Genomic DNA, 9654 nt, shown 5'->3' on the forward strand with positions numbered 1-9654 from the left:
TTCCTTTCCTGCATGTTTACAATTTCTTTAACTTTCTCTTTATCCCCTACCACCATCTCATTTCTTTTACTTTTTTTTCCTTCCCACCCCCCTACTCCTCAACCTGAGAGAATCCTCCGCACGCATTCCTTTCTCTCTTCTCTCGAGTCTACAAGCCCCGAGTAAGCACGCTCTCGTTTTCTCGCATGCACGCGTACCATGAATGTGGTGTCGCTCCCCGTATCGTCCCTATCCCCCAGCAACTTCGTTAAGAGGACTCGAGCCGCGTTCTGCTCCTCCGTGAAAATCCCATGCCCCGGCTCGTCGCGAACAGGTTGATTCAACAACGCGCACCTTTTCCCTGCCTGGAAAACAACGATCCGCTCTCTTACCTGGGTGTAAAGTGGTCTGGGTATTTATGGATGTTTAAGAACGCGAAATAATGGCCCCGAGATAAAAATACTTACACGATTGCGTATCGTTTCGAACGGGGCACGGTCGAACGATACGCCACGAAGATATATGTACTCGCGTGTATTTTATTCCGCAAGTAATTCGAAAGCGTTCGATGTCACATAAATCTTGCGTCGCGATCTGGAAAGATTAGTTACAGATGTATGGTTTGGAAATGCGGATAGATGTGTTTTATACGTGTCCTCAATTCATAAGTATTAAGATATAATATTAGAAAATGGGATAAAATTCAAGTCAACTTTTATGTTTGTTTTTCCACGAATATTTAAATTTAACAATTTTAAATATACAATATTTCTTTGCTAATGCTTGTTTAATTATAACCTATAATTATAACCTAACTTTTAATTATAACCTCAAAATTGGCAAAAATCTTAGCATTTATGAACGAAAGATTCAGAAAAAAAAGTTTGATTTCAACGATATGCATTATTTTTGACCTAATTGTCTCGTATTCTAAGGGTTAACACATCATTGATCGACCACAAATGATTGAATCCACCGGTGCGGATCACTTTTAACTTAACCATTTCAGTATTGCGAGTCCCTGTACTGTAAGGGTTAACGCATTGTTAACTGACCATAGATGATTGAATCTATTGACATGGGTCACTTTTGACCTAGTCATTGTTCTGCATGTTCGGTACTCTAAAGGTTAACACATTGTTAACTGACTAAGAATATTTATGTTTGCTCGTATGCGATTATTAAAGTACAATTTTTTTAAATTGTTATTATTCGATTATTTATATCGTATACACATATACTGATATTCTTTAACAGAGAGATATGAACTACGTCGTGAAACATGTTAGATACGACATCTCCTTTTTAGCAAAACTGGTAATAAAGTTAATGGTTTAAGTATGAGAAATATCTTGGATGTGTTTTATAGATAATACAAACAAGGAATGCTAAAGAGATAAAGTTGATTTATGTAAAATACAAAATCACTGTGACGTTTCTTAAATTGATATCGTCGATTATTATTAAAATTATATCACAGATATTGTCTAAATCATTATGATTTTACGTAATTTTACACATTCTTTTTGAAAAGAATTTAAGAATTTCATAGCTTTTTTTTTTATGCAAAGAGATAGAAAATATTTTGGCATATTTAATTTTTATTCAATAGATTTTAATTCTTTTTAATACACATATTTATTTGTTACATGTATTATTATAAAAAAATTATTATAAATATACTTATAATTGTATAATTTTTGAATTGAAATTAGAAAAATTATTTATTTTGTTGATTCATTTATTCATTTTTCAATTTATTCTTTCATTTTGAGACAATCAATTTCATTAAATAATCAATATACTTAGAAACATATATCTTTATTATAAAATATATTTTCTCAAAGCTTTATACAATACAAAATTGTTTAATATCTTGATTCTAACGGGTGTGATATATTTGCAGCAAATTCAACTTTATATATTTGAAATGCTTGCGTAATTACGAGTCTAACAGGAATTAAACTGCTATGTTAATGCTTTCCTGTCCGCTTTTATCAATTCTTGGCTTTCTTCTTTCTCTACGCTGGAATATCCGTGGCTAGCGAACGTGTGTACCGCAGAATTTCAGTGAGTTTATCGGCAGCGAAGTTACGATAATGTTTTCTGGTCAGGTGGAAGCAGACCGCTTTGCGCTTCTCTACAAGGCCAACAACAGTAGTAAAATAATGAAATTATATTTAACATTTTACATCAGTTTTCTTTTTATTATTATTTGTATCAAATAGTGTCTAAATAAAAATTTATTAAATTGATACATGATGAAATATTTTTCAACGTTTGAATTCGATGGAATAATATTAAATTATAATGGATTTTGTCATTAATGATGATCAATCACATTATAAAAGAAATTTATCATAAATATATTTATATAATAAAAATATTAAAATTTGATTATTGGTTGTTACGAATAATCAAATTATTAAAAATTGGATATTTGAAAAATATACAGATATTGTCGTAAAATTAAGTAATAATTAAATTAAAAAAATTTTTAAATTCAATTTTCTCAAAATTTCAATTATTAAACTCTTTGTATTCTTGACGAAATATTTCGCAAAGCGAGAACAGAAACAAAGAAAACAGAAATAAAGAAAAATTTATTTTTAAAAATAAAAATATATTCTAGCATTAGTGATTTCTTTGAACGATATCCGTTTTTTAATGAAAAGATACACGAGATATCTCGCTTAAAGCATCATACAAACGACATTACATCGCGAGATAATTTCATAGATGCGAAAGGGTTGAACAATTTTATTCGATATTTTCGATTCCATGTAGAATTGCTTCATGTTTTTCCACGTAGAATTATCTTATTCTCGATTGTATCACTCATCGCGGAACGTCCTGCATAAGTAAATAGAGAAATAACTAGATAAGTTATCAAGATAAATTTATATTCATATAATGCGTTAAAAGCTTTTACTCATAAAATTGTTAATTTAATCATCGAAGAAATCTTGAATACCTTTCAAGAATTCAATAAAACCTAAAATATCGTTTATTCAGAAAATTGTTTCGTCATTATCTATGTAAAAATTCAAAAATTTAGAAAATTATAATATTATAATTTTTAAATAATAAATTTGATAAATTTAGAAAATGATTAATCAATTATTGCAAGAATCAAACGAATAATACAAATAATCAGAAATTTTTTTAAAATATCGATAGGAAAAGAATTAAAGAAAAATGATTAAAAATAAAAAAGAAAAAAGACACGAACAATGTATTAAACATCGAACAGTCGAACTAAACAATAAAATGAAATAAACTTTGTTACTCCATGCTAGAATAAAACTTTTTTATTAGCAAGATTAACAAAATGGCAATGTCATCACAATAGAAGGCGCGCTCTCTAGGCGACAATTGAAATTACAATGTTCCCATGACGTTAAGGATTTTTATTTAATTTATCATTACGAGTTAGAGAATTCTTGAAACTTGAAAAATCTTTTTCTTTGTTTCGATGCCATCTCTTGTGCATCTTTTAATATTAGATCAACGATCTCTTTACGATCGTTATAGCCAACGTGGTACCATCCAGCTGCGCAAGGATCAACGATCACCGACGAGAGGACCCAACTCCATTCAGCAACAAATGTAGCGGTGCTTGCACTACCGCCGGTCATGTCTTGTTCAACACGCCAGCGAGATACTTTATTGCTGATAATTCGAGGCTGGTCCCGCGAGAGACGTGGTGAAGTACGCCATTTACATTCCTGTCGTGATCACAAATGCATTTTATACACCGGCTAATATTCTGCCCGATCGCGTGGGCTAGATAGACGGGGATATACTGGGTGCTTCAAGTATACTAGGAAGTTTGACACGTTCAACTTGTATGTCTTAAATCTGAATTGACTCATGTACTTACACACATATATATATATATATATATATATATATACACTAAGATGAAGAAGAAGATAAAAAGACAAAATATTTTTCTTTATATTATAAAAAAGTTTTTTATAATATTCTTTAATATTTTTATATAATTTTATTGTTTTTATCCGAATTGTTAAAATTTAATTCGTAAAAATTTCAAGAATTAATTAGTTTTTTTTTTTTCATATATATTTCGGGTATATTTCAATTTCGGTAGATCTAAAAATCACTAGGAAAATTTATTAAAATGTTACATAACCTTAACCTTCATACGCATAATATTACTTGTTATACGTAAAAATGAAAATTTATAAACGATATAACAAATTTTATTAGCACGACACTGTTATAAATGCTATTTAAAATTTGCGCAACTAAATAATCTACGTATATACAAATTCTCTTCACGCATAAAGGATATTACATTTAGATTTTTAGCTTTTTCTCTAAGATAATTTGCCAACATTATTTCGCAATTGATGACAGGATACCATGTACTTTTAAAAAGCTCCCGTTCGCGAGCATGTTTAATTTGTTTCACGATCGTTCCACTGAAATTATAGCAAGCCGGGATCAAAAGTTACTAAATTTACGACTCGTTACTCCAACGGTCAGCATATATTAACTAGTCGCAGCGGGCAACTCTGAAGCGCAACAGCCACCCGTCGTGGCCGAGCAAGGTGTAATGCAAGAATCGATGCGCCATAATCGAGCCCAGTGCTTTTTGATTTAACAGCGCACCGTCCCCTTAATGAACGACGCGCCTCCTTTCGCCTCTTTTAAAAACCAGTAGCGGAACTTTTTGAGCCGCGATCGGGTTACCCAAGATCGTTCACTCGGCGAACAAGAGCCGGGGAAATTTTTTTTATTGTGATACTCCCGTCATCGATTACCAAGGCCGACGATATAACGCGATTATTCCAAAATGAGATCGTGGTTATTTGATTTGAATAACAATGTTTTGCATCTTGAAGATAAATAGAGAGATTAATAAATTTTGAATATTGCAGAGAGAGAGAGAGAGAGAGAAAGAAGAGTTGGTATTAACCCAACTTTAAGTAGAAAAATAACTAGTAATGTTATTCGTAGCTAACAGTTGATCCACATAACCTCAACCATTCGATGTCACCATTTAAGATTTGTGGTTATGCTTTGAATAATACATTATTGAAATAACTTTATTCTTAACCTCAACTATATTGACTATAAGATAAGATAAGGAGAAAAATTCGAACGATCGTTAATAGGATTGTCCAAATTTATTTAATTAGCGTTATAATCGATTGTTAAATCGTCTAAGTTAAAAAAAGTGGCCACGATTGAACCACGAGGATTAATTCGAATGTTGAAGATTCTATTCTTATCTCCTTTTTCTGTGAATCAGAATAAATTGTATAGTTCAAATCAATAATAGGTGTCTCCCAACATTCAATTAAGAGTGGCATATCTGTATTGCAATCAAGACGAGGATCCAATCATAAATACAATATTGTCGTTATACTTCTACTCATCAGCACAGGCACAGTTCTCGTGTCACTGTAGCGTAACAGTGGAAAATGAAAAGTTATAGTCGTTTACCGGTCGTAACTCAAGCCTGTAGTTTCTGTTAACCAGTCGTCGTGCAGCTCGCGAATCCCCAGAATCCCGTGTGCAAGAAACCGAGAGGGACTCTCGGCGAGTCGCTTCAAGGAGCAAGCAAGGTGTAATGTCGAATCGATGTACCATAATCGTCCGGACTTAGGTGTCTTTCGTTCCAAGCCGAGTCTACGGCGTGCTTGCAACCCACGGAACTGGTATACACATATTATAGTACGCGTGCTCATGTACTCATTTCGTATACCGGGTGAGGCACTCGATGCTTATCGTTTCGATTATTTTTCTCTGGTGAAATGGATTTTCAGAGTTCTTCGTGATTCCCCGAGATACGAGATACGGGAAAAATGTGAGAATTATTTACTCACGCGTATTTCGAATGATGGATTTTTAAAACTTTGACATCACGTTTTCCTCCTCTTCGTATATAATTGTAATATTTGAAATATACAAATGTTCCTGTAATTCCCTTTCGTTTCGATCGTTTATATTTATATTTAATCGATAAAAATGATGACGAGACGATTTGACGCATAATATTTATACAAGATCGAAATTACTTTGCAGGCAAGATGGCGGCCTGCAGCGGCTTACTCATTATTCTGCGATTACTTCTCATCGTCGTGGCGTCGACCGTGCCAGGAACATGGATGTGAGTATTCATTTCCCCTTAAAATTACCAACATGTTAAAATTAAGTTTCCTATATATAGGGTAAGTATAAAAATTCCACCTAAGGGAATAATTCCGCGTGAAATTCTGTATCCCACGGAAAATTACATAATTACTCTCGGGTGTTATCTTCAGGAGAAACAAATCGAATGGACACGGCCAGCCTATCAAACGACGATAATCGATAAATTAATATGTCGCGAGGAGAAAGGCCTCGATTCTTTACCCTCATCAAATTCCAGCAAAAATTGCCCACGCAACAACTGCCGTAATTTATAGCTCTTTGTACATACACCGAGACGAAATCACGTCGTGGGAACACGATCGAAGGATTTTTCATACCGTTCCATTCCTCTTTCCCGGCCATATCCCCGCCAACGGTGTGTCTAATTTCTGAATCGAGCCTAGTCGCCCCTAAATTCCACCCTTGCACGCCCATGACAAATCATTGAATGGTCCCGAGATCGGGATACGAGTTTTTCATCGAAATGGAATTTCCCTTTTATGCCCTTTTATGCCCTGCAATCGTCGATTTTAGAAAAATCATCGAGGTGATCTGATCTGATCAACGTTCGCCTCTCTTTGAATCTTTTTTTCTAAATTTCTTCTTTTATTCTTCTATTCTTTAATCATAGATTATGGAAAGTTTATTATAAGATATTTATCAGTTAACTAGATCTAAGCACACATGAGATGTGGAATAATAAAAAATTGTTTTGGAAAATGAAATGTCGTCCAAGTAAATTTAATATTGAAAATTAATTTTTTTGTAAATTTCTTCTTAATTCTATTCTTTAATCATAGCTTATGGAAAGTTTATTATAAGATATTTATCAGTTAACGAGATCTAAGCACACATGAGATGTGGAATAATAAAAAATTGTTTTGGAAAATAAAGTCCAAGTAAATTTAATATTGAAAATTAATTTTTTTGTAAATTTCTTCTTAATTCTATTCTTTAATCATAGCTTATGGAAAGTTTATTATAAGATATTTATCAGTTAACGAGATCTAAGCACACATGAGATGTGGAATAATAAAAAATTGTTTTGGAAAATAAAGTCCAAGTAAATTTAATATTGAAAATTAATTTTTTTGTAAATTTCTTCTTAATTCTATTCTTTAATCATAGCTTATGGAAAGTTTATTATAAGATATTTATCAGTTAACGAGATCTAAGCACACATGAGATGTGGAATAATAAAAAATTGTTTTGGAAAATAAAGTCCAAGTAAATTTAATATTGAAAATTAATTTTTTTGTAAATTTCTTCTTAGTTCGATTCTTTAATCATAGATTATGGAAAGTTTATTATAAGACATTTATCAGTTAACTAGATCCAAGCACACATGAGATGTGGAATAATAAAAAATTGTTTTGGAAAATAAAGTCCAAGTAAATTTAATATTGAAAATTAATTTTTTTGTAAATTTCTTCTTAATTCTATTCTTTAATCATAGCTTATGGAAAGTTTATTATAAGATATTTATCAGTTAACTAGATCCAAGCACACATGAGATGTGAAATAATAAAAAATTGTTTTGGAAAATAAAGTCCAAGTAAATTTAATATTGAAAATTAATTTTTTTGTAAATTTCTTCTTAATTCTATTCTTTAATCATAGCTTATGGAAAGTTTATTATAAGATATTTATCAGTTAACTAGATCCAAGCACACATGAGATGTGAAATAATAAAAAATTGTTTTGGAAAATGAAATGTCGTCCAAGTAAATTTAATATTGAAAATTAATTTACTAAAAAAATATTGGAATTAAATGATGGGTGAACACTTTTAATCACTGATGGATGTAATCTCTAGTATTGCAGCTTCTCATTTTCAAAAAAATGACGGTAATAGATTTTGATCGATGATAAATGATCATTGGCCCCATCCAGTCATTACAGCGGCCTTCTTCTTCTTCTTCTAAATCCCTTTGCCCAACCGATCGTGAAAATGCCTAATCACATGGGCGGGACTCAAAGGATCTCCATAAAAGTTAATCCTTCTTATATGGGCTTAACTTGAGAACCCGATGGATTTAATCTCGCCCCCTTAATTTTATCTTTACCACGGTCTAATTAGATCTAGAATTTTTAAACGATCCTCCAAAAAGCTTTTAATAAATATACACTTCCAAATCCAGGTTATGTACGTTATACAGATAACATTCGAACAACAATCTTGCTTCTTAGCTTGGAAAATTAAAAATCAAAGCCACGTTTCCTACTCTAATCCTTTGCCACGAAACATTAACATTATACGAATTATACAATTTTGAAACAATTGGATGTTCAACTTGATCTTTATATTTTTTAATAAACTGACCAATTAATTATAAATAATGTACCATTACTCATTATTCTGCGACTTCTCATCGCCGTGGCGTCGACCGTGCCAGGAACATGAATGTGAGTATTCATTTCCCCTTAAAATTACCAACATCTTAAAATTAAGTTTCCTATATATCCCTAGATACGTTAAAAATTCCATCTAAGGGAATAATTCCTCGTGAAATTCTGTACGAATTTTTCATCGAAATGGAATTTCCCTTTTATTATCCTTTCATGCAATCGTGCAATTTTCTCTTTTTTTTGTAAATTTTTTCTTCTATTCTAATTAATTTATTCTTTAATTCCTTCATTTGTAAAGTGTAAAAATTTAAAACGAAGGAAAGCGAATGTGAGAGATCGTAATATATTAGAACGAAATTCTTCATGGACGATGGATTTCGTTCCCAGCAAAATATCATCAATTATTAATAATCGGTTATTAATAAGCGTTATATTTAAAATTAACGATGCGAACTTATGATCGGGAGTGTACACTGGTTTAACAAGAATTCTAGCATGAATATATCGTTCCATTCACTGCATACGATACACTTAAATCAACCGGCGAGCCGAGATTTTACAAAAGCAAATTAATTACACACGTGGCCGGGACGCGATATACCGTAACTTGTGCAAAGTCGTCGTTGTGTCCACGCACGATAAAGCAATTTTCTCGAAAAAATTCCACGTTACTCTCTCGCTTAATCTACGCCCCGGTATCTACGTAACAACCCCTTAAGTCAAGACTAAGAGCCGGCATCCAGATTAGATTCCGGATCCAGGCGCCGATCGCACGTGTGTTTAAGTCGACGAACGAATTGATTCACACCAGGCCATTTCCAGCCAACATTATTCCTCCCATGAATCGGGGCGATATCGAAATATCGTATGGATTAAAGGGCTGTCCCCACGAGATGTTTTTCTCTCTCCCATATCAGAGTGAAAAGTGTGGCATCATTGTTGGCCACGCGTTGCTTCAACGCTTTTCTACACTGTCTAAACGTCGGTGTAATGGAACAGGATACAGAATAAAGATAGAAATAATAAATAAAAATAGAATTATTATTTTCGAAGCGAATAATCGATCCGATCGAACGTGAGAAATAACTTCTGATTAATTTTTTTTTTTGAGAAAGAGAGGGGGAGAGAGAGAGAGAGAGAGAGAGAGAGAGAGAGAGAGAG

General features: G+C 32.5%; 1 protein-coding gene across 7 annotated transcripts in view; it reads left to right on the forward strand.

Moving 5' to 3' along the window:
• Positions 1-9654, forward strand: part of LOC102671251 (protein Wnt-5b-like) — a 23319-nt gene that overhangs the window by 6957 nt on the left and 6708 nt on the right. For 4 of the 7 annotated variants that reach the window (XM_006609447.2, XM_031515134.1, XM_006609449.2 and 1 more), the window contains one exon: positions 6037-6121. In XM_006609447.2, the coding sequence (XP_006609510.1) occupies positions 6037-6121 (85 nt within the window). Of the gene's footprint in view, positions 1-5204; positions 5686-6036; positions 6122-9654 lie in introns of those variants that run through there. The other 3 variants (XM_006609451.2, XM_006609450.2, XM_006609452.2) reach the window with 3 other exon arrangements.

The sequence above is a fragment of the Apis dorsata genome, unplaced genomic scaffold (assembly GCF_000469605.1).
Source record: "Apis dorsata unplaced genomic scaffold, Apis dorsata 1.3 scaffold_56, whole genome shotgun sequence".
NCBI classification, from domain to species: domain Eukaryota; kingdom Metazoa; phylum Arthropoda; class Insecta; order Hymenoptera; family Apidae; genus Apis; species Apis dorsata.